The sequence below is a fragment of the Arvicanthis niloticus genome, chromosome 13 (assembly GCF_011762505.2).
Source record: "Arvicanthis niloticus isolate mArvNil1 chromosome 13, mArvNil1.pat.X, whole genome shotgun sequence".
Taxonomy (NCBI): Eukaryota; Metazoa; Chordata; class Mammalia; order Rodentia; family Muridae; genus Arvicanthis; species Arvicanthis niloticus.
Window position 1 is genome coordinate 13752891 of NC_047670.1, and position 26545 is coordinate 13779435.

General features: G+C 42.4%; 1 protein-coding gene across 1 annotated transcript; it reads left to right on the plus strand.

Moving 5' to 3' along the window:
* The first annotated feature begins 3892 nt into the window (after positions 1–3892).
* On the plus strand, positions 3893–26545 carry Erich5 (glutamate rich 5). The gene is made up of 3 exons (XM_034517346.2): positions 3893–4352; positions 18658–19701; positions 20946–26545. The coding sequence occupies exons 1-3, from the start codon at positions 4292–4294 to the stop codon at positions 21074–21076; spliced, it is 1236 nt and encodes a 411-aa protein (XP_034373237.1). The 5' UTR covers positions 3893–4291; the 3' UTR covers positions 21077–26545.

Below are 26545 nucleotides of genomic sequence, written 5' to 3' on the forward strand. Positions count from 1 at the left end.
AAACTCAGCTGGCCAGATTTGGCCTGTGATGGAAGATTACTGCTATCATGTCTTTTATTTTCAGATTAATTTCAGTAAAACATCTGCTGACAGGTAAGTAGGGCAAATGCAAAAATGTATCATCAGCTTCTGAATTCAGGTGGAGTATATCCAGGCATTCATTGTGAGTCAGCATTCTGTTACTTTAAAAATATCCATAGGAGCCAGGTGGTGGCCGCACAAGCCTTTAACCCCACCAAGATGCAAGATGCACAGAGAAACCCTGTGTTGAAAAAAACAAATCTCCATACTAAAACCTATGAGATGTGTGTGCTTTAAGAGGACTTTACCATCCAGAGGTTATTACTCCTGAATGCATTTTGGTGTCTAGCATTTCATTGTGACTTTAAAAAGAATAACGTAATTACAAGAGAAGGAAATTAACACAAGACTCTTTATTGTTTTTCTTTCACCAAAACTGCCATTCCAAGCTTCTGAAAAACCAAAACAAACATAGGCACCTACATTCATGGTGTCTCCTGGGTTTGGGGGGTTTGTTTTATTTTGTTTTTCCTTGCTATGAGAATTAAAAGTGACAAGCTGTATCCCTTGTTAGAACACAAACAGTTCTAACAATCTCATCTGATAATTGTTGCTTCAGGGCATTGGCCCTTGCTGCCCAGCAGCTAAAAGGATCATATTAACAGTTACTTGATGTTCGTAGTAAGGCATGCCTCAGTGCCTGTGGAACTCAGCCTTAATATTCTTGCCAACTCACCTGCACATTAACCATATATATATATATATATATATATATATATATATATATATATATATGCTGATATATATGTTGATAAGGAGGAATGATGAACCCAAGGAAACAGTCTCTGAAAACTTGGTGAATGACCAGTGTGCACTAGTCCGGGCATCCTAAGGGGGTAAGGGAGAATGGTAGCTACCCAAACCACTCCCATTCAACAGACTACAACTCTGAGATGAAAGCCAGCCAGAGTAATGCTTCTCCTCATCTGATTCTGTTTTATTTTGCCAATTTCTATTCAAGGTAGCATAAATTTTTATACCCATTGATACAAAGAACCATGTAAGAATACTTCTTTCCTGTGTTTATTGTGGGGAGTAATCTTTTTTGGAAGATAAAGTGCTGTCTGTGTACTTGGTCTTTGTGTTAGCACTCGGGAATCAGAGGCAGATGGATCTCTTACGTTTGAAGCCAGCCTAGTCTACAAAAGGAGTTCCAGGACAGACAAGGCTGCTACACAGAGAAACTCTGTCTCTGAAAACCAAAGACGTAAAATAAGAAAAATCACAGTAGCAGTTCTGACCAGATAGTATTAAGCCAGTCATCTAATAAGACTAAAGGAGGCCAGGTGACTGTTGAGATCAGTCAGGTAGAAGCATGCATCGTGTAGTTTGCAGGCTTATGAAGAAACAACAGAAAGAAGCCAAATTAAGAAGAAAAGCAGTTTGTTTTGCAGTTCAACAAATGGACAAGATAATCAGAGGTCAAGACCCAAGTCTGTGCAAACTAGGTATGGGAAAAACAGCATCATGTTTCCGGTTCAAAGCAAACTGCAAAACACAGGACAGGACAATCTTATCTTGGGTGGTGCCATAATTGGGTGCTTCATTTACAACTCCACCACTCTATAGGTTTGTCTGCTTCTGGGTAGATGCATGGAAAGACCAGTAAGTCATGTAGAAATTAACCTATTACTATGCTTGTGTCATAATAAAGTGAGTTCTTTGATAAGATACAATTTGGAATGGAATGTGGCAGGCAGGTAGGGTGTCTTGTTTTCATTTTCTCCTTTTGACATGGGGCAATCTTGCTATACTGCCCAAGGTGATCTCAACATCCTGGGCCCAAGTGATTCTCCTTGCTTAGCATGACCCCCACCACTCAGTAGCAGGGAATGTGGGGTGGGGTGGTATATTTACATCTGGCAAAGGATGACTAACATCTTAATGACAGGACCACTGATGAGTGATACTGGCAAAGATGTGGTGACTAGGAATAACAAGTCTGATCTAGCATCCATTACAGTCAAAAATGTCTGCTCACCTAGGGATGCAGAGATGGCTCAGTGGGTAAGCAGCTTGCCTCAAAAGCATGAGAACCTGAATTCAGATCCTTAGAATCCACATAAAGTTGATTCCATAGTGTATATGATCCCAGCACTCCTTCAGCAAGATGGGAGGTAGAGATAGGAGGGTCCCCGAAAGCTTGTGAGAGAACACAGTAGCAAACAAGAGTCTCTGAATCAAAGTTGAAAGTGAGGATCCACACGAAAGGTTGTGCCAGCCACTCCTGACCTGGGTTTAATCCCAGCACTCAGAACGCAGAGGCAGACAGATCTCTGTGAATTCCAGGCCAGCCTGGTCTATAGATAGAATTCTAGGATAGCCAGGGCTACACCCAGAAATCTCATCTCAAAAAAAAACAAACATCTGACCTCCACATATACACCATGCAGTCATACAAACATTCACACATATCACACACACACACACACACACACACACACACACACGTCCTAAAAGCAATCTATTTTATCTTTCTCAAGAAGGCCGCTAGATCTCATTGGCGTATCATTTAAGAGACTTTACGTTTGTCATCACCTTTGTGCACTTGGCCAGGTAAACTCTGGAAAATGGAAGAACAAGTTGTTGAGCTCAAGTCTGGCTTCTATCCCTGTTCCTATATCTATTTTATTCCTGTGCTAATTTATGAAGCAATGGGATGATTCCTGAAAAGCACTAATACTCATTAAGTACCTGGTTGTTATTGTTTGTCTAATTGCCAAGAGCCTCCTCTGAAGATGACAGAAGTCAGTTTAGGAAATTTAAAGTAACATATTTACTTTTAATTAATATGTAAATTATATCTTACTGTAAAAAATTTAAAAACCTTCACTAGCTAAATTAAAAATGGCTTTTATGAGGCTGGAGAGATGGCTCAGAGGTTAAGAGCACTGGCTGTTCTTCCAGAGGTCTGGAGTTCAATCCCCAGCACCCACATGGTGGCTCACCACCATCTGTAATGGGATCTGACACCTTCTTCTGGTGTGTCTGCAGAAGGTGACCATGCACATAAAATAAAATAACAATAACATAAAAGTAAATCTTTTTCAGAAATTGACTTTTATTTTTAAAACCTTGGGAATGGAGTTGTCTATGCCATGTCTCTGCACCCAAATGAACATTATAAAGATGGACCTCCTGTTTCTGTAAATAGGATTTAATGTTAAATGAAGTCAGAATGATGAGTCCCCAAGCCAATAGTTCTGTAGTCTTATAGAAGGGAGTATTAAGACAGAGACATACAGAAGACATATGGAAAGGAGAGCCAGCTGTCAGTCAAGGAGAGGGCCTTAGAAGAAGCCATCCTGGGAGCTGCAGAGGTGAAGAGCACTGACTGCTCTTCCAGAGGTCCTGAGTTCAATTCCCAGCAACCACCATCTATAATGAGAGCTGGTGCCCTCTTCTGGCCTGCAGGCATACAAGCAGACAGAAAGCAAAGAAAGAAAGAAAGAAAGAAAGAAAGAAAGAAAGAAAGAAAGAAAGAAAGAAAGAAAGAAAGAAAGAAAGAGAGAGAGAAAAGAAGACGAAGACGAAGCAGCAGCAGCAGCAGCAGCCATCCTGTGGCTGTTTTCTAAACTCTAGAACTGTGAGCAATTAAATTTCTGTTGTTCAAGGAACTCAGTCTATGGTGTTTTGTTATAGCATGCCCAGCAAACTGACTGTGGAGGCAGGTCTAGCAGTTTGGTATTCATTGTTGAACTTCCTTGTGATAACTATGTTGGAGTTATGTAAGAGGATAAGGCTGTCACCGCACATCTAGTCTACCAATCAATTGCCTCTGGCTGCAGCCACCGCCTCCCCTTCCTAACTATTTAGGGACGATTGTTCACACTATCCCTCCCAGCGCTTCGCCCTTGTCTCCCATCTCATCTCCCGAGCTTTTCCCCATTTCCCTTCCCAGCGCCCTCCTCCTCCTCCTGCACAACTGGTCCCTCGGTTTTAATTGTCCCCCCCTCTCTCTTGCCTGCTGGTCCTCCAGCCATCTGGCACTTTGCCCTCTCCGGTTTTATCCACCTGTGCGTCTCTCGCTTCGCCCCTCTAGGTGTGCACCCGATAGCCATAGCTCCGCTATCCGTGCGCCTTGAACTCTTGGGAAAACAAGATCCCATAGTTGGAGAAACTTCAGCCGCTAGGTTTGCGGTGAGCATCGCATCCACGCCCCGCGACCGACACCTGTGTGGGGTTGGGCCAGGTGACTGCGCTTTGCGAGATGGGCTGCTCCAGTAGCTCCCTCAACAAGGCGGGCGACAGCAGCAGGTTCGGCAGCGGAGGTGAGCAAGGGACTTACACCGCACCAATGCAGGGGGATTCTGCGTTCTGGCTGCCCCCAGATCCAGAGGGTGCGGCCCTGGCCCAGCCTCGCCATCAGGGGGAGAGCTCTTTCCCGCAGGAGGAGAGAGCATCTGGGAGGGTATCCCAGACTACCTAGAGCTGCATCATCTGTTGGGACTGAGGTGTGCCCATCCCTGTGCGCCCACCGTGTGTTCCCGCTCAGGATGGCAGAGCCAAGAGCTGAGTGCTGCCGTGCCTGGTGGGAGCTAGGGTTCTTGGTACTAAATTACTAATTAAACTTGCTCCGACGTCCCCCTTAACCATGCAGGTGAGAAATTCCCCATTGAAAGTCCCATTTTGCCCTCCTGTGGACTGTTCTGCATCGCCAGATGGCCAAATGCGGGGAACACCCGTGTGCATTCCATATAATAGGTTCCTCCTGAAGTTTTAAAAGATCACAAACACTTTCCCCTGGCCTCGATTTGTATATTCTTGAGGCATATCGTGTGTAATGAAAGGTGACCACCACTGATTATTGTTAAGAAATTCAGCCAGCACATTTTGATAATCTACTTACTGTACACAGATGCTGGAGAGGTGCATAATGTATAATCATAGTGTATAATCATTCTGACAGTGATAAATACTGTAGAATGAATAGAGGTAGATGAATGAACTAGAGACTGACTGGGTTTTACAGTCAGTAGATTATGGTAGTTCTTACATTATAAATTTTGGATGTTGGCATAACACTGAGTGCATTCCCCCAAGCAGCTTAGAGTCTTCATTAAGGCACAATGTTTTAGGGGGAATTTACTTTTTTTTTTTTAAATACCTTTTCATCAGTGTTACTGCAGAAGCAGAGGTTTTTGGCTGTTTTGTTTTGAGGCAGAGAACACAAAATTATCCCTCAAGATATTTCAGAACTTAGCCTTCTGAGAAATGTGTTGCTGATAATTTGTGCTGTGAGCATCGAGATTTCTACCTTCTGTAGATGAGCAGAAAGTGAGGAAGTAGACAAAAATCAAAGCCCTATGTGCAAATGATTCAAGCCCTTTGTCACTGACAATATAAAGACATGGAAAGTCTATTAGATTTTCCTGCTGACCCCGCCCCCTGCCGACCCCGCCCACCTCTACCACTCTACCAGGAGTTCATACCTCATACCTCAGCAAGCTCCATTAAGGCCAATGCGATTAGAAATTGTTTTCATGTTTCACGTCTCATAAAATCACATGAATGTTTGCCTTTGTCCATGATAATTCATAAGAATTTATGAGAAATATAAGAAAAAGCGATGTTTTTAGGGGATAATATCATCATATCTTCTCTTATCTCCTCTCAGTGGTGTCCTGGCTTAAAAAGTTAGAGTGAGTGTAGCTCAGTGGTAGAACACGGAAGCAGTATACCCAAGGTTCAGCACACCTGCTCACACACACACTCGCTCTTGCACTCACACGCACATCCCAGGGAATACAACTCCAGGAGTGGCAAATGTATCTAATCAATAGAATGGGGGCTTTAATTCTCTCATTTAGAAAGTGTTTGGTCACCATATTAACAATTCATGTGAGTTACACTCTCATTTTTTTTGATCCTTGATTTCTTTTGTAAGTTTGCATAAATGTTGTTCTTGAAAGAAATGTTAAGTACTTGCCAACAAGTTTGAGGATATAAGAAATTGATTTGTATGCACCATAAATTGCTTGAAACGTATACTGAATCAACCAACAGGTGTCTTGCCTCTGAGCCTCCATGGACAATACTCTGGTAATCAAATACTATTGTCTGCTCAGCATTTCAACTTTGTGATCCTAGAGGCCTGATAAATAATTCAGTACTCTCTGTACAGCTTAAGATTTCTTTAAATTCTAGATATAACCTAAGCCTGTGTATGTGTGCTTTTAGATTAAAAACAGTCCCTCGTTTATTAAGTGCCTGTAATATGCATCCATTCACCGCACGCTCCAGTGCCTAACGCTGTTTAGTATGTAATAGGTTCTCGGTGAAAAATGGAAACTTTACATTGGTGAACTGTTCTAGTCGCCAGAAGTGCAAGATCATAAAGGGAATGGCAGTTAGTCTAAAATGGTAGGGGATTGTGAAAGACTCCCACACTCTCACTTCTGTCCATTACCAAACTATTATGTCAGAAACTTTGCCAGATCCCAATTAGGTTCCATTGTGAGACTACTCTTAAATCAGATACACCTGCACACCCCCTCCACCAAATGACAATGGTGGTACAGGCCTTTAATCCTAGCATTTGAGACACAGAGGCAGGTGGATCTCTGTGAATTGGAGGCCAGTTTGATCTACAAAGTGAGTTCCAAGCCAGCCAGGGCTACACAAAGAAAACTTGTCTTGGGAACACAAAAAACACAAAAATAAACAGATCTTCCAAATCTTATTATTTGGGGGTGGCTTTTTTTTTTTTTTTTTTTTTTTTTTTTTTTTTTGACAAGGTCTCATTGTATAGCCCTGGCTGGCCTGGAACTCAGAGAGTGCTGGCTCTCACCACGCCCAGCTTCAGCTCTCTCAAGTCTTATAAATACAGTACCTTCCAGTTCCACTGTGACAGTAGCCTTACTTAAGGTCCCTATTGCTGTGATAAGAGCCATGACAAAAAGCAACTTGGAGAGGAAAGCGTTTATTTCAGATCACACTTCACTGAGGGAAGTTAGGGTAGAACTCTCAGCAGGAACTGAAACAAAGCCACAGAGAGTGCAGCTTATTGGCCTGATATATATATATATCATCTGCCCAGGGATGGCACTGCCCACAGTGAACTGAACCTGCCCACATCTGCTGTCTTCCCACAGGCTAGTAAGTTAGGGGCATCTTCTCAGTTGAGATGTCTTCATCCCAAATGACTCTAGCTTGTGTCAAGTTGTAAAACAAACAAACAAACAAAACCTACCCAGGACAACTGCTAAGAGCAAACCACCAGGGCAGCATTTTTCCCTTACTGCAGCTAAACAACAGCAAAATTCAACAGACTATTTTATCAGCGGACTATTTGGGAGCGGTTTAATGTTTTTAAAACGAGGTAAGCTTATTTTGTTTTTATATGCTTATTTCATCTGCATGTATGTATGTGGACCATGTACATGCAGCGCCCAAGGATGTCAGAAGATAGCATTTGATCCCGAAGTGGAGTTACAAATAGTTATGACCCACCATATTGGTGCTAGGAACTGAATAAGGGTCTTCTGTGAGAGTAACAAGTGCTCTAAATTGCTGAACTATTCTCCAGCCTCCCAGGGAAGTGTTTTAAAGAAGTCACATTTGACAGTATAGGGAAGTGCCATCAAATTCTGACAAGATTTCCTAAGTGCTCAACTTGCAAACAGTATACCATACTAGGGACCCCTAAACCTGGGTTTCGTCTCTAATATTTTAGTTTTCATTGAACACAGTAAATGATACATTTTATTCATACTACCTTGGAGAATGAAACGCTTGTCTCAGAGAGACACAGGAGTAGACTGTTGGTTGTGAGTAGCAGGGGTAGATGGAGGGATGGGAAAACGTCAGCCAAAGAGTTTGGAATGGCAGTTATGTAAGACAATTAAGTCCAGAGATACAAACATCATAATGACAAGAGTTGATCTAGGTGATGCCATACATAAAAAAGAAGATGGAGGGTCGAGATGAGTATTTTAAAACATCGTGCTGCTGGTGAGATGGCTCAGTGGGTAAAGCAACTGCCTGACAGGCCTGTGTCCCATCCTCAGAGCCCATGTAAAGGTAGAGAGAGAGAGCTGGGCCACAATGTTGTCCTCTGACCTCTATACATGTATGATGTACAGTGAAGTCCACATCATGAGGCAGGCGTGGTGGTACATGCCTTTAATCCCAGCAGAAGTAGGCAGATCTCTAAGTTTGGGGCTAGCCTAGTCTACAGACAGAGTTCCAGGACAGCCAGGGCTACACAGAGAAACCCTGTATTGAAAAACAGAAAGAAAAAAAAAAAAAAGGAAGGAAGGAAGGAAGGAAGGAAAACAAGGAAGTCCTGTTGTATATTTAAATATAGATAATTAAAACACTCTTTAAAGTTGCTGTTGGTAGTTACCTGTTGAATGGGTCACTTCATTTAATCCTGACAACAATGCTGTAACTAAGAATTATGCTTATTTCTACTTTACAGAGAGATACAAATAATTTACCACAAGTCAGAGATGCCAAGGCTTCAAGTTGGGCTTTAGATACAGGTTTTTGAGCCAGTTTGTGCTAACTATAATTAAGTGTTTTTGTATCAGATCACTCTGGACCCCATTAGGTATTTGGTCCTGGAAACAACAAAAGAAATACACTAAAAAATACTTATTCTCATACTTAGGTGTTATGCAAGTATTATATAACATATATCATATATTATTTATAAATATGTAATATATTACATAAAGATATGATATGTCACACTGTTGTATAAATGTCATGCTTACCTATATTACTATTATATATTCATAATACATTAGTACCTTATTTCTTTGATTGTTTCCATAGCAAGTGACTATATATTTAATGGGGATTTAGAGTGATTTAATGCACACAACATAAATATATTACAAGTAAAACACCTATTATAATTCCTAAGACTCTGGGAAGTAGAAATATTTGGTGGACATTTTTAATTTTAAAGACTTTTTAAAAGCCACATGTGCATGTGAGTGTCGGTGCCTGTGTCATTGGATCAGGTCGTTGTGAACCACTGCTGTGAGTGCTGGAAATAGAACTCTCAGCATGGGCTCTTTACCGCTGAGCCGTCTCTCCGACCTCCCACCTTTCTCTTTTGAGATAATTCTATAGCTGAATCTAAAGATCACTGGACAAGGCCGGCTGGCCAGTGAGCTTCAGAGATCTGTCTGTGTTTGGCCCTTCAGTTCTGAGATTATAGGTGCTATCTCTGGGTGGTTCTGGGGATCTGAACTCAGGTCCTTGTGCTTGCCTAGTACTTTACAAAGTGACCTATTTTCCTGGACTCAGAAGACCCTATTTTCTAGGCTCAAATGTTAATCAGCCAGCTGATACTGGTTAGACGGCTAATGGGAGGCACCGGAATAATGCGGTCCACACATTATGGTGGGTGGATATTTGCTGGGACTCAGTTTCCTGCCTACCTGTAGATCTGTCCATCACCCCCGAAGCCAGTGCACAAGCATGTGCCTTGGGATCAGAGGAGAATGGCCTCCAGCTGCTCCAGGCTTAGAACAGACCCAGATTTCTACAGTAGCATTTGCACTTTATTTAGAAAACTGTGAGAAGAGAGGCTTTTGTTTGGGGAAGAAAGGATAAATAGGCCCAGGTTCGAGTTTCCTAAGTTTGTTGGAGTAAATTCTAAGCATCACAGCCATCTCTGGTCTAATGGAACCTGAGCATGAGGCTGTATCCACTTCACAGGCTTTAATGTCTCCAGTGGTCTCCCCAGCCCCTTCCCCATCCCGCCAGCTCCTTGCTGACACTTGACTGTTTCATCATTCGTTCCTGATATAAATGCCACCCCTTTCTGCCAGGACTCTCCACCCCTACGGTTTACATTTTAAGCACCAATGTGGACAAAATAAATACGGGGTAATTATTGATGAATCCATTGCTAGGTTAATGTGTTCGTTTCCACTGACAGCTATAATCATCTGTTTGTTCTAACTGGAACTTTCACTGGCTGCTTGGAGTCTGTTCCCTAGGCAATCAGGGAGGTTTGAATTTCACATGGTACGAGAATGGTCTTTGGAAAGGTCTTTGATCAGCCTTCAGCTAATAGTTTTACACAGTGACACCTCAATCTTAGATTGTCGTTGCATCATAACTGGAGGGCATCACTAAAATTAGCATTAATTCATATAATTTTTTTCTTCCACACAGATACTATATGAATGGGACTTTTTTTTTCACATGCTAAAAGTCTCTGGATTGAGTTTTGAATGCTCAAAATGCTTTTGGCATGGACTTAGGTGTTACACTTTACTGCTACTTTAGATAAAATATAAGGAGTGCAGATGTATGGCTCACAATGGGAAGTTTTGGAGAAAGGAATGTAAGGAGAGTATTACCCTTTCCCACCAGTACCACCTCTGTTGTCCCATTATTGGGTGCTTTGTTGGTGATTTTTTTTTTTTTTAATTCTCACTCTGTAGCTCAGGCTAGCCTTGAATTCACCATATGCTGCCTTCATGCCATGAGGCCTCCTGCCTCAGTTCTCTAAGAGCTGAGATTACAGGCGTGCCATCCCTACAAAGGTGGAGTTTGGTTTTTTTGATCGTTTGTTTTTCAATTGCTTGTTTTTGTATATTTTCCCCTGAGAACCTCCCTCCCGCCTGGTTCCATCCTTTTCTGCCTCTCATTAGAAAACAAACAGGCTTCTAAGGGACAATAATAAAGTAAAATAAAACAAAACTTCACAAATCAGAATAGGAAAAAAATATACAGAAGAAAAGAACCCAAGAAAAGACACAAGAAACAGACACAGAGGCAGAAAGCCACTCATCACGCACTCGGGAATAAAAAACAAAACAAAACAAAAACAAAACTGGAAGCCATAACATCTGTGCAAAAAATCTGCAGTGTAAAAAGACAGAAGAAAATTATAAGTAAAATAAAAATAAACAAGATAATTTCTTTAAAAGGGGGGGGGGGAGTTCTGACAAGACATTATGAGACAAGGAAATCCAAAGACACCCTTGAAATCATTTTCTGTTAGCATCTACTGCTGGGCACGCAGCCTACCTTAAGAGTAGTTTGTTTCTGTGTAAGTCTCCCTTGGAGAACACTGAATTTTCATTTGCAAGTGGTTATTGATTAGAGACAGCTTCTGGGTGAGGGGTGGGGCATGTGTCCACTTCTCTCAGCTCCAGGACCCTATCTGTGTAGAGCCATGTAGTTAATGTCCTAACTACCTCTGTTTTGAGACAGGATCCCACTATGCAGGCCAGGTTAGTGATCCCCCTGACTCAGCATCATAGATTCTGGGTTGGAAATGTATACCACCACCCACAGCTGAGAGGGATTTTTTGTTGTTGTTGTTGTTTTTTGTTTTTTATTTTTTTATTTTTATTTTTTGCATTGCAGATATTCTTTTCTTGGCTTTGTTTGTAAAGCGTAGTGTATCTACCCACTATTTTTCAAGTCTAACAAGATGGAAGTACTGTTATCCCTTTTTATACCTGCAAAATAATCTGTTGTGTGACTTATTTGGCTAGTCCCCTGCTGGGAGACATTTGATCTCTCTCCAGTCTTTCCTTTTGTGAACAAGGTTGTGGTGAATTCCTTTGTGTGTACATCATTTCAAATGTGCGCCAGCGTATCTGCAGACAGTTCTCAGGAGTGGCGGTACTAGGGTCGAAGCAGGTACAGGTTCATAATTTTGATAGACAATGTCCTAACTACCTCTATGACAGTAGCATAAGTTTACAACCTCGACACTGAGTCCGTCTCACAACAGAAACCTTATAGAGACACCTACACAGCCACATCAACACAAGAGAAGGCAAGATGCAGGAGAGAGGCCAAGCGCTTGATTACAGCTTTGTTCTGTGCTTTTAGTGCCTGTAGAGGTCTTAGAACAAACATGAGTACCAAATTTACCTGAAAACTAATGTGGGGAGGAGTAACTTGCCAGACTATTGGATTGTTAAGCTACAGCTTAAGCTCATGTGTGATCCCCAAAACTCCCACTTAGCTGGCAGCCTCCAGTTCACCTGCAATCTAGCCCTGCCTGTACTGCTCTTGCAGAACCTCTGTGGGGAGGTTCACACCTGTAACTCCAGCCCCAGAGCATCTGATACCCTTTTCTAGTCGCCTTGGGCACTGCACTCATGAACCCCCATCCCACCCATTATATATACACAGTTTTTAAATTAGTGGCTGGAGAGACGGCTTAGCACCGTCCGCTCTTCCAGATGACCCAAATTCAGTTCGAAGCATCCATCTGGTGGCTCACAATTGTAATTCAGTTCCAGGGATTCAGTGGCTTCTTCTGGCCTCTAGAGGTATTGCAGTCATGTGCGAATACCCTCCCCCTCCCCACACAGACACACACATAATAAAAATAATAGGAGAGCCAGGCGGTGGTGGCACACACCTTTAATCCCAGCACTTGGGAGGCAGAGGCAGGCAGATTTCTGAGTTCGAGGCCAGCCTGGTCTAGAGAGTGAGTTCCAGGACAGCCAGGGCTACACAGAGACACCCTGTCTCGGAAAACCAAAAAAAAAAAAAAAAAAAAAAAAAAAAAAAAAAAAAAAAGGAGAGATGGCTCATCAGTCAAGAACACTGACTACTTTTCCAGAGGTCCTGAGTTCAACTCCCAGCAACCACACCATGGCTCATATCCATCTGTAATGGGATCCGATGCCCTCTTCTGGTGTGTCTGAAGACATCGACAGTATAATCACATATATCAAATAAATAAATCTTAAAAAAAAAAAAAAAAAAAAAAAGCCGGGCAGTGGTGATGCATGCTTTTAATCCCAGCTCTTGGGAGGCAGAGGCAGGTGGATTTCTGAGTTCGAGGCCAACCTGTTCTACAGAGTGAGTTCCAGGACAGCCAGGGCTACACAGAGAAACCCTGTCTCAAAAAACCTAAATAATAATACTTTTAAAAAAGCAAAAAATGAATCTATATATATAAAAAAAAAGAATGTAAGTGATCTGGGTATAGTGGTGCACACATTTAATCCCAGCACTCTGGAGGCAGAGGCAGATGAGTCTCTGTGTTCGAGGCCAGCCTGATCTACATAATGAGTTTCAGGCTAGCCAGGACTACATAGAGAGACCCTGTCTCAAAACAAAACAAAACAAAACAAAACAAAACAAATCAAGAATGTAGGTTCTGCAGGTGTGGCAGCAGGTACATAGTTGTAATCCCAACACTAGGAAGATGTAGGCAAAAGAATAATAGTCCTTGTTTTTTTTTCTTTTTAAAGATTAATCAATTTATTTTATTTATATAAGTACACTGTAGGTGTCTTCAGATACACCCAAAGAAAGCATCAGATCTCATTACAGATGGTTGTAAGCCACCATGTGATTGCTGGGAATTGAACTCAGGACCTCTGGAAGAGCAGGCAGTGCTATTGACCACTGAGCCATGTCTCCAGCCCAATAGTCCCTGTTTTCAATAGGGGAAAGAAAAAGGACGTAGGTCTATGGATCTATGGAGGGGCTGTCCTGGAGCAGGGCCACTTACTAACTGTGTTACTGCGAACCAGTCATTCCTTTTTCTTTGCCTCATGGTTAATAGTGATGTCTATTTCCTGGAGTTGTTCTGAGGAGCCAACCAGTTAACATATTTAGTGCATCGAGACAGAGATTAAATACTGCCCAAGACGGGAATGGCAAACTGGGCTGACAGCGAAATACAGCCTGCTGCTTGATTTGTAAGTCAAGTTTCGCTGGAACACACCCCTAAACATTTATTATGCATTGCCTGTGGCTGCTTTCTCAGTACAGCAAGATGAAAAATCTTGTACTAAATTGTCTAACAGGTAGTTAGAAAACATTGATTTTTTCCCCCATTAATTAATTAATTAATTAATTAATTCACTTTACATCCCAATCACTGCCCCCTGCCCCCTTTACATAATTCCTCCCCCAGAAAACACTGGTTTTTAAATTTAACCTGTATAGTTTTTAGATAATATGTTGCTCAATTACATGAAATATTGCTTAAGTTTACCTCTGCTCAAAATGAGGACCTTGTTAATATCTACTGGTAATTAGAGCGCATTGCACTTTGGGGCGGAATTGGAGTCATGGTAGCAGGACATTCACACATTGTGCTGTAGGAGGGCAGGGAAGGGGTACAACCATCCAGAATAGCTCCCTGGTGTTGCTGGGATGGGAGGATTCTTCCCAGAATAAGACAGGGAAGAATGCCAGGAAAGAATGAATACAATGGACCACTCTGCTGGGCAGACTCACACTGTACCACTAGTTTCCAAAGTTGCCTAATAATAGATTTTTGTGACTATGTTCATGAGAAGAGATGGAAGGCACCGTGACCTGAGAGGGAGGGCCTCTCCACAGAAGAATTAAAGTAAAATTCTCAGAACCTAGAGCCTCCACAGTAGCAGCACAGAACACACCGAGAGCATCTCCTTGGGATACTGTAGAAATCTACGAAGATTGGCTAAGGCCTTTGGGGGTCCTGTCTGGCTTAGCCTAGGGAATATTGACCTCAAGTGTTTCTCCTTGCTGGGTAGAAAGTCGTCATTTCTAATCAGGGCAATGACCTTGATTGAAGAGCTTCTACCATAATGTGAATTTCAGGTATTTTAGATGTGGTTCTAATCCTTCCAGTAATGTGACCTGGTATTTAGTTTCTTTGTGTGCCTATCACAATGCTTTTTGCAACAAGGGTTCTGTTGGTTCAGCTGTCACAACACATTTGTGCATGGGCCGATTTCAAACAGTCAGAGATAATGAGTATCAGGGGATTAGGCCCAGAGCAGGGTAAGATTTGATGAAACAGAGGGTTCAGAAACCAGACACATCTTTAACCAGTTCTGGGTATGGAATCAATGCATCTGTCCTCAGCACTTATTACAGAATGATGTAGACTAGGTACCAAAATAAAAGTAGATCTCTGCCTTCAAGTTAGGGCGCCAGAGGACATGCACTGCTTGATCTCCCTTAAGGACGGGATTCATGTGGAGTGTATGGAGATGCTCGGGTACCAGGTACTGTACAAGTACTGAGTTGTGGCTGGTGAGGAAGTAGGTACTGTTTGAATTTTCCTACAGTCAGTAAGCCCTAAGTCAGTTAGATCCCAGGGAAGAGCCCTTCCTTGTAGCCTGCTTCAATCCCTGCGCCCAGTAGGGAGCCTGCCTGTGACGGATGATGAAGAAGACTTGATAGAAAATGAAATCAAAACCACAAGTGGAATGAAACACTTTGTATGTGTAATTCTTTTTTTTTTTTTTTCTGGTTTTTTTCGAGACAGGGTTTCTCTGTATAGCCCTGGCTGTCCTGGAACTCACTCTGTAGACCAGGCTGGCCTCAAACTCAGAAATCCGCCTGCCTCTGCCTCCCAAGTGCTGGGATTAAAGGCGTGCGCCACCACTGCCCGGCCTGTATGTGTAATTCTAAAATCATTTTTGTTCTTTTCAATTATGTACATGGATGTGTGACTGTGTGTGGGAATGGGCACATGAGTGTAGGTATCTGTAGAGGCCAGGGGTGTCTGGCTTTGGAGCTGAAGTTACAGGTAGTTTGTGAGCCCCCCTGATGTGAGTGCTAGGAATCAAGTTGGGACCTCCTGAAGAGTGACTTACAACATGCTCTTAACCTCTGCACCATCTCTGGTTTTGTGTGTGTGTGTGTGTGTGTGTGTGTGTGTGTGTGTGTGTGTGTTGGGGGGGGGGGGGTTGTTGCTGTTGTTTTTGTGTTACCAGAAGTTACCAGTAGCTCATTTTGAGGTCAGTCAAGTCTGATCAAATTGTTGCTGCCTGTGACTATGGCTCCATTCTCCATCCTTGATCATGCTTCCAAGCCCGCCATGAGAATGCCACACTTTGATAGGTCAGTATTGACAACTCATAGTGTTCAGGGGACTGTGTACAAAGCCCTCTCATGCTGCAGTTCACTCTTTCTGTTGCAATGGCCAAATAATAGATTTAACTAATAAAGACTAACAATTGTATTTTAAGCTTATTAGGAGACAAAGGCTGATTTAATTCAGATATTGTCTCGGTTACTTACCCCTCATCTTGTGCTATGGATTATCATGTGCTCCTATTAATTTTACTTAGCAAACTGAGTGAAGTCTACACATTTAACTTTTTGTGAAATGTATTTGCTGTTAAAAATTCTACATAAAGCCTGGGCCTGTGTTTTGGGTGTGCCTGCACCTTCCCTCCCTCTAGAAGGGTGGCACCTTGGGAACACAACCAGCTGCCAGAGGTGGGTGACCATGGCTTGCTTCATTTCACTGACAGTACTAATCACCATAGTAACTATTTCATCAAGAAATGACACTGGGCAAACATCTGTGATTAATACAGTAATGCTCTTCTGTGCTCACTCCTGAAGGCAGTTCCTGCCAGGACAGCCTTGTGTGGAAGCAAAGTGAGTTGTTTTATCATGCTGGGTTTCTCTGTGGTCCTGAGAAAGCACCATCATTATGCTGTCTCTCTTGCTGTTGTTCTGAAAGTTTCATTCATGCTCAGTGAGGTAGGGAAGGGAGAAGAGAGAGACCTCTCTCAGTTTGGTCATGAGCCCTTCACACTGACAGCCTATACCTGGCTGCTCAGAAAATTGTTAATGTACTTTTTCATCTCTGGACCTTCAAGTGAGAATCACAGTCTGTAGAGCAAGGTGGAGAGACATACAATCTCTCTGTCTCTTGTGCACCCCCACCTCACCCCATTTCTGCACCCTCATTTTGCTTTTATGCCAAAACTGCCCTTTTCCAGACACAGGCAACATGCATTTCTGGTCAAGATCTGGCTGCTCCCAGACATTGCCTGTCTATTCACAACCTATATCTGCCTCCATCACATGCGTCAGGCAAAACTATGCAGGTTTCTTTCTCTCTCATCCCAGATCCTCTACTCATATTCTCTGTCTTCAGGATCCACATGGTTACTCAGTGGTAGCCAAGACTGTCCCTCATACTGTCATTACATCTAGCTTTCATCCCTCCTTTCTGGGCCCTGGAGCACTGAACTAAGCCCCTACCTCTAAAAAGGAGGCTTTTCACAGTCTGTATCTCATCTACCCACTCCCATGTTTACAGGGTTTTTTTTTTTCACATTATTTTATTACGTTAAAATTAGCAGGTTGGGAGAGTATTGTTGATATGTTGATGACACATCCTGCCGTGACATTTCAGCAAACTTTGCACTTGTGTGCACCCACAAATGCACCCATAGCAATCAGCAATCTAGATTGAGACTGTTTCTGGTTTTCCAAATGTTTCCTCATGTCTCTTGGAAATCTCCAGTCCTATCCTGTCCCAGTCCTAGGTGTCAAACATTGCTCTGCATCTGTCACGGATGAGCAGGTTGGAATAGTTTCTAGTTTATAAAAAAAAAAAAAAAAGATCATACAGTATATATTCTGCCTTTTTTCATGAAGCTTTTTTTTGAAATTTTTTTAAAATTTAATTTTGAAAATTAGTGAATTATCAATTTGTTGCACTTATCAATTGCTATTTTTATTTGTTTGAATCAGGTCCCACTGTGTAGCCCTGGCTAGCCTGGAACTCATTATGTAGAGCAGGCTGGCCCCAACTTGTGGTCCTCCTGCCTGTCTCCTGATTGCTGAAATTCCACATGTGTGCCACTATGTTTGGTGTAACATTCTGTTGTGTGACTATGCCTCAATATGCCCATTAATCTTCTGATGAAAATTTAACATTTATGTAAACAACTCCCTGTAAAGAAACACCTGTTTTCTCCTGGAAAAATAAGAGAGAAATAGCTGTTCTATATTGACTTTGGTGCTGAGATTGAGCCCAGGGTCTTATGTACTGTAAACACAGGCAATACTTCTGAGCTGTGCTCTACTCTCCATAGTCAACCTTTTACTAAAGGCTTGTTCACAATTCTTACTCTTCATGCTTCACTCTGAGCTCATCAGCGCCACCTACAGGCTCCTTCTAATTCCAGCCCTGAACTCCAGCGATCCTTCCCTGAAGCCTCCAGACCTCCTTGTGCATTCTTTGAGAACTCCAAAAGAGCTGTTCTATACAGTTCAGTGCTCACCAGACCTCTCCCCACTGCATATATGAAGGCTTACAGTGCTTCACGTGATTCTGTCACACCAGAGGGCATGGGTTTTCATGTTTGCTCAGAAACTGCCTTCATACATCACTTAGGTGTTTCATTGGAAACAGTTCTTTTCCATTCATTAGAGTGTCTGTTGAGATGAGGTCAGACTGAGAACATGGCCTTCATTTTGTGTTCTCTATATGATGACAAGTGACTACTTTACGTGGTCACCAATACACAATTACTAAACTGAATGATGATACCAATGTGTAATGGGAATGGGTACCAGCCCAAGGACCACACATGGAAAGGTAGAGGCTGAAAGGGTGAGGGCAAGAGACGCATGTAATTGTGATGAATTAGTATATGGAACAGACGCCTTGACGGCATGCGCGGGAGAAAGCCAGGTTAGAGGACTCTAATGCTTAGGGTACGGTGTTTGGGCTGACTGTGTTAAAGGACTTTGATCTGGAGTGAAGGTGGTAGTTTGATTGAACCATTAAATCTACTTGATACCAATTAACTTTCTCAAGATAGCTAAATAACAATTCTGTTCTTTCTTTTCTACCCATTTTTTCAACTAAATGGTCAAAAGTACCTTCGAATGAGAATTCTTCCACTGTAGAACAAAACAAGTTCTGTGTGGCTCAACCCAAACCATGTACACCAGGAGAAGCTACCTTTCGTGGCAACACACAGAGGGAAAGCCGTCCTCCACTAGAGAGACCCAAGGCTTCAGTGGTGCCTACAGCCAATGGTGTTAAATCCTACTGCCAACAATCTCTGGCAAACGATGAGACCCCTGCAAAGGAAGCCACAGATCACTCAAGACCCCTGAAGAAGATTGAGCCTCTAGTGCAAGGGGGAGAATGTGAACTACCTCAGCCAGGAGGAAAAGACGACATGCTGGGAACTGAGGATGTGAAGAAAGATGTGGAAGCAAGGACAGAGATCCAGTCTTTAAAAGGAAATGCTGAGATGGAGCCTCTGAGGATATCAGCAGAGAGGGACTCCCCTGGAGCAGGGGACGACACCAAGCTTCCACAGTCTGGGACGACGACATTTCTCCAAACAGCTGAGAACATTCTGCCTCTGGAAACAGCTCAGGAGCTATTGCTTGCTGAAGAAGCAATGAGAAAGGATGCCCAGCCTCAGATTCTAGAAGCAATTCCCAAAGAGAACAGCTCTCCAGAAATATTGGAAGGATATCAGTTGGTGGAAAAAGTTGAGCAAAAGGATCTTCAAGAGATCCCGAGAAAGGACGTGGAGTTCCAACTTCTGGAAACAATTCCCAAAGAGAACAGTTCTCCAGAAATAGTGGAAGGGAGCCAATCTGCAGAAAACAGTGAAAAGCAGCAGCTTTCAGAAGCACCAGGTGAAGCTGAGCAGCCCCAAGTTCTAGAAACAGTTCTCAAAGAGAATGAAACACCACAGATGCCAGACAGAAGCCAGCTCGTGCCAACACCTGTGATGAACAAGTCACTCGGTGAAGCTCCTGATGGTAGCAGAAATGCCCACGAGTCTCAGCCTCAAGTAAGAGGTGGTAACGGGGTGCAGCCAGCTGAGACTTCAGAGACAGCAGCAAAGGTGGGAATGGCCAGAGAAAGCCACCCTGATAAAGAGGAGCAACACATTGAAGGTAATGGAGGCTAGCCAGGGCCTGACTGCCTGTAGGCTCCAAGGGGATGGAGGCCAGCTGTGGGGCCAGAGGTGCTGACGTCTCTGTTGGGTGGTTGAAGTTCAACTGACCCAAACACACAAGACTTCTGTTTATTTGGGAAACAGTCTATCCTGGCTCAGTTCAGCTCCCAGCAACTCATTTCTAAAACACAAGCTATGTCAAAATTTTAAAAATTTACTTTATTATTAGTATCTCTGCCTGGATGCCCATGTCCATGTGGGTGTGCACAGGGGTGCACATGCGTCCAAGCAGGAGGCTGACATCAGGTGTCTTCCTTGCTCGCTTGCTCTCTCTCCTGCTTCTGTTTGAGGTAGTCTCTCAGTCTGTAGCATATTGCCTTAGTTGTAACTAACTAAATGGCGAATCTGTCTGGCTCAGGAGCTCTAGGATCTGCCTGGTTTTGCTGCATTACAGACATGCTGTGTTGAAACCAGCTTCACACACAGGTGCTGGGGATCTGAACTCGGGCCCTCACGTTTGTGCTGTGAGGGCTCTTATGCATCAAGGCACCTCTTCATCCCCAAACAAAACTCTCCAAAAACTATTTCTTAGGGAATTTTGCATCTTGGCTTTAGAAGCAGGCCAGGACCCAGGGATGTTAAGTGACATGACACTGGCCTCTCAGAGCCTCTGGGTAATGAGAATGCTGGCATGACAGTGCAGAAGAAACCTACTGTGTTTACTAGAGGGCAAAAATGGTCCCCAGTGAGGTTACACGTTTTCAGTGTGTCTTAGTGAGGGTCACTACTGATGTGATGAAACACCTGGACCTAAAGCAAGTTGGGGAGAAAAGAGTTTATTTGGCTTACATTTCTATACCATAGCCTACCACTGAAGGAAGTCAGGGCAGGAACTCCAGCAGGACAGGACCTGGAGGCAGGAACTGATGCAGAGGCCATGGAGGGTACTGCTTACTGGCTTGTTCATCATGGCTTGCTCAGCCTGCTTTCCTATAGAGCCCAGGACCATCCACCCAGGGATGACATCACCCACAATGGGTTGGGCCCTCCCCCATCAATCACTAATTAAGAAAATGTATTGCAGTTGGATCTTATGGAAGCATTTTCTCAAGTGAAGCTCCTTCCTTTTAAACAATGCTCAGGTTGAAAAAAAAAAAAAAAAAAAAAAAAAAAAAACCACCTAGCCAGGGCACACTGGCTAAGCAAGCATCTCTTATTGTCTCTTTTGGTTGCTTTTTCTAGGTGAGACAGGAGAAAAGGTGGAAGCAGAGATGAAAAATGAGAAAGAAAGTGAAGAAGCTGAAACCAAAGAAAAAGAAACGGGAGAAGCTGTGGATCTTGGAGCAGCAGGGGCCAGCGACAGAAGGGCTTAGTATGCAGTGTTACACCAGAGGGCAGGGATATATGAGGCTGGGAGGGTGGGCAACACCTTTCTGTGGCCTTGTGGTTTAGCTTTAGAGTGACTGTAGGTACCCAGAGAATGATGCTGGTTTTTTTTTTTTTCCATGATGTAAAACTGCTAAGCTAGGTACTTAAGATAATTATGAATTCAAAGTGACAGTATCCAGAGCCAATCAAAACTGTAAGATCACTTAAGAGCATGAAGGCTATTTTCTTCCTCGTAACCATAGGTTCATTCAGGATAAAATCAGACCCTAAAAGGAAAGATAAACTTTTAAATGTAGGTGGCTGGAGAGAGAGGACCTAGCAAATTTTAAGGAGCTCATAAGAGAGTTGTGCAATTATAATAGTGATGGAACAAAATTAAATACCCCCAGAACACAGGATGAACTATACCTAATATTTCTGTTCTGTAATACAAATTAGACTGAAGGGAACCTTAGGGAACCTGTATTTTAATTACTTTCTCTCCTGAAATATATCTACTGCCACAAATCACTGTGACCCATGGCATACTAAACATTAACAGAAATTTCCAGAGGGCTGCAAACTGGGGCACTGTTGTGAGGTTTGGGATTTTTCACAGTCAAAGAGCCCACATGTTCCATGTGCAATTTTGAATTGGCTGGTGATTTTATACTTAAGGGAGGTGTTTCAGTTGGTGATTTCTCTCTCCCTTCCCCTCTCCCTTCCCCTCTCCCTCTCCCTTCCCCTCTCCCTCTCTCTTTCTCTCAGTAAAATAATTTTTAATTATTTGACTTTCAATGCATTTCTGAGACAATAAGAAATGGAACAGAACCAGCAAAGACTAAGTCAAACCTCACTTTAGGGCTGTGGAGACGGCTTAGCAGTTTTTGAAGTGTTTGTTGCCAAGCAAAGAATTTCAGTTGGATCCTCAGAAACAACTCTGGGTGGGTGTGGAAGCTACTTGTAAATCCTGCCCAGAGGGCAGCCCAGGGATGCTCAAAGCAAGCTGGCTGGGGAGACTAATCTCACCGGCAAACCATGAGTTTCTGAGAGATGCTGCCTTAAAGAACAAGGTGAAGCAGTGATCCAGGAATGTTTCTGATATCAGCCGTGTTCCTCTGCACACACACATATATGCATTTTCCACACATGTGTACATGAACAACACACACATATGGGGGAAAAAAGGTAAAACAAAACCAAAAGCTGCAAAACAACAAACCCCAGCATGCCCTCTAAGTGACACAATCTTCCTGAGCCCGCTTTCTTTTAAGTGACTGCAAATTAGCATGAGGTTCTAGATGTTAAAAAGAGCTAAGAACTCAAGGTTTTAAAAACATTTATGTACCACAGAAAGTCATTTTTTTTTCCAGAATTCTTCCAAAGCAGGTGAGGGATTCTGCTGCTGATTGTGTGTGAATTACAATATGACAGTTAATTTGTTCTTTATTAAGTGCTTTTGTGTTTATGAATATCAAGGTAGGTTTATGAAAAATTTACTATTTTGGGGAATACATAGTTTTAAGGTAACCACTTAGATGAACCAACTGGCATCTTTTGCTTTAGTGTCTACATTAAAGTAAAAACCTCCTAAGGTGAGCTGAGACTAAGTGGAACACTGTGGAGGGGAGTGTATTATCAGTGCTCTGATGTCAGAGTTCCTCATGCCACTGACAACACACCCAGATAGATTCAGAGAAGTTTCTTAACAGCTTACATCATCCTATTGCAAAGTAGAGTCTGGACTGATCTCATTAAGAGCAAGCAGTTTTATGTAACCTTGGATTCAGGTATTTGATTCCTTCAATAGACGGCTATTGATCCTGTATATCTCTATTGAGTCAATGTATTAATACCAAGAAACAATATACTGGAAATATTCATTTGTGTGACATTAACCTAGTTCTATCTCATAAGTGGGAAAATCCATTTTCCTGTTAAAATTGCTCAAGCTCAATATTCAGAGTAGTTCCTCAAATAAGATTTTTAGGTCAGAAACTCATATTAGTAGAGCCTTTATACAACGGACATTTCAAGTTACATTTGTTTAGTTTTTCCTGATTAGGAGATTCAATAAGTAGAAAATGTCAGAGCAGGCATGTATGTATTTTTGACATATCCATTCCAGAATATATACATACCCATCACTATAACATATTGTACTTAATAGTTGACAATTAAAAATAAAAACGTGAGCCGGGCGGTGGTGGTGCACGCCTTTAATCCCAGCACTTGGGAGGCAGAGGCAGGCAGATTTCTGAGTTCGAGGCCAGCCTGGTCTACAGAGTGAGTTCCAGGACAGCCAGGGCTACACAGAGAAACCCTGTCTCAAACAAACAAACAAACAAATAAAAGTTAAACGTAAGGGCTTAGTATAAAATAGCTGTGATCATTCTTTTTTTGTTTATTTTTAGAGACATGGTCTCACATGTAACTCTGGCTATCCTGGACTCAGGTCTCCAGTGCTGGGACTAAAAGTGTGTTCCTCTAGATCCAGCTATCAGGATTATTTGAACATCAGAATCTCCTTTTATAGCAAGCACTCAGCTGGACAGATGTAATTAATTAATAAGCACAGACACAAAGTCCATTCTTCATTTTGTGTCTATGTGACAAGGTCTCACTGTGTAGTCCTGGCTAACCTTGAACTTACTATGTAGACCAGGCTGGCCTTTGAACTCAGAGATATCCACCTGCCTCTGCCTCCTGAATGCTGGAATGTTATTCCACCATACCCAGCTCAAAACTCCTTTCTTCCTTAAAATTTTGTTTTGAGACAGGGTCTCCTGCAGGATTACCCTGAGCTCCTGGTCCTGCTGCCTCCACTTCCTGAGAGCTGAGATCATGACTGTGTAATACCATGGCAGGTTTATACAAGTCATCTTTGAAGTAACACTCTCTCAAAAAGTATAATTGAACTCTAATATAAAAGGTTTACAGATTGCCCAATGCTCTCCTTTCTATTAGCCATCTAAAGACTTTCTACCTTTAGAAATTTATATACATTTTTGTGCTTTCTATACTTTTACCTTTAATGTGGCTACTAAGATATTAGAAACCTTTAAAAAATTTAAGGATTTACTTATTTATTTTTAGATGTTGACACAGGGTTTACCAGTGTAGCCCTGGGAGCCCTGGAACTCACTGTGTAGACCAGACTAGCCTAGAACACACAAAGATCCACCCGGCTCTGTGTCACCACTATTCAGCAAGGATTTGTTTTTAAATTTTCTCCTCTCTCTCCCTCTCTTTCTTCCTCTCTCCCTCCCTCTCTCCCTTCCTCCCTCTCTCTTCCCCGCCCCCTCCCGTGTGTGTGTGTGTGTGTGTGTGTGTGTGTGTGTGTGTATGTGAATTTCTGAACACACGGATACAGGTGCCCACAGAGGCCAGAAGAAGAGAGGTTGTGTGGCTCCTGACATGAGTTCTTGGAATTGAATTGAACTCTGGTCCTCTACAAAGTAGTAAGTGTTCTGAACCACTGATCCATCTCTCTAGCCTGAAACTTGTTTGTTCTTTTAGATTAAAAGAAAAACGTATGGCCACTTTGTAGCCCCGTGTATGTCCTAGTTACACAGCTGCAGGGGCTGTCAAGCTCAGCAGTTAAGAACACTTGCTGCTCTTGCAGAAGTCCTGAGTTTGGTTCCCAGCTGCCCACAACTGTCTGCAATTCTAGTTCTGGCAGATTCACTGTCCCCATAGGCACCAGGCATACATGTTATGTAAATACATACATGCAGGCAAAAACACTCATACAAATAAAGATGAATCTTAAGGTAACTTTATTATATTCTGTATCTAAGTGGTAAGGAAATAGTGAATAAATGCTTCCCGCAGTAGGTAATCCATATTTTTTGCCAGCCTCAAATATAGGAAATACCAGGACAGACCTTAAAACTGCTGTCCAGAAGTGGGAGGGCACAGGACAGACATGTGTGGCTGACCTCTGTGACCAACCACAACCACACCCATGGAGTTCTTTTCCATTGGCCTTTATATGGCAAGAGCTCAAGTGTAGTCCATAGCTTTTGAAGCAGTTAACACGTTTTATTACAAACTCAGCCTTGAATTAAGTGGTGCTTTTAAAAGGAAGTGCTTTCTTCACATTTAAAGGATCAGAATGTTGGCTGGCATGGTCAAATAACTGTAGTTAGCTTTTCCTTGTGCTTTTAGCGACTTCAAGTATACAACTTCTATAAAGACAGTTGGGTTCCAGTTCTCAGTAGAGTCTCAGGCCCAGGGGTGACCTTTCCAACCGTTAGCTCACCCCAGCAGCTCAACAGCAGGATGAACAAGGAGTTGGTTTCAACTAGTAATTATTTTATGGATTTGTTTTAAGTTTCCTAAATATCAGAGGTGTTAATCATTTGAGGTAAGGGGGTGTAAAAATAGCTTTCTACCTAAGTACTCTCTAGACAAATGTGGATTACTTAGTCAATAATTGTAGAGAAAACTTTATTATAACATTTTTTCTTAGCCGGGCAGTGGTAGCACACGCCTTTAATCCCAGCACTTGGGAGGCAAAGACAGGTGGATTTCTGTGTTCAAGGCCAGCCTGGTCTACAGAGTGAGTTCCAGGACAGCCATGGCTATACAGAGAAACCTTGTCTCAAACAAACAAACAAACAAACAAACAAAAAAACAAAAACCATTTTTCTTAGTAACAAATGAATATGTTCATTGTATAAACTTAAGAAAGTATAAACTTTAGAAGATAAATGTTATTCATGATATAACCAACTAAAAAGCATTGGCTTTAACATGTATGTAGATGAGAGAATATTTTCCTTTTGTTCTCAAAACTTGTTATAAGAAGTTAGTCAAAACACAATTCTTACTGGAATATTGAGTCTTCTGACTGAGAACAGCTCTTCTGGAGTCTTCACTGGAGTCTGCTAGAGAGAACAGTTAGAGATGGCTCCAAGAATACTTGCCATAACAGTAGCTACCAATCAGGCTTAGAGAGGAAGCAACTGTGCCTAAGCCTGCTGTACTTGGCTGACAGAGTGATGACTTAGGGCGGTTGAATAGTGACCTGAAACGGAATATTGGAAATTATCATTACTGTTCCCTCCTCGTGGTGCTAGGGGCTGATCCCAGGGCCTTACACTTGCAGGGCAAGTTCTCTACCATGAGCTATATCTTCAGCTTGGAATTCTTTTTAAAAGTAACTAAGACGCCCGAAGGGTTGCTATTGCCAATCACATTGCATCAGTTAGGAGGCAGTAAGTCTTTTTGAGATCTGGCTCATCTTTGTTTTTCTCCACAGGGCCAACGCAAATTTGGCATTCTATGAATACTTGTCTATGACAAACGTTCCTTACAGCCATGTAACCATGGCAGCTCCTTACGAATAATTGGCTGTAGGAGAAATTATGGCCAAATATATTTATAGAATTATTTTGTACCATTGGCTCAACATTTAGAACTTTGATTAAGCAAATGTTATTACAACTAATAAAGTATTTGAGAATTTC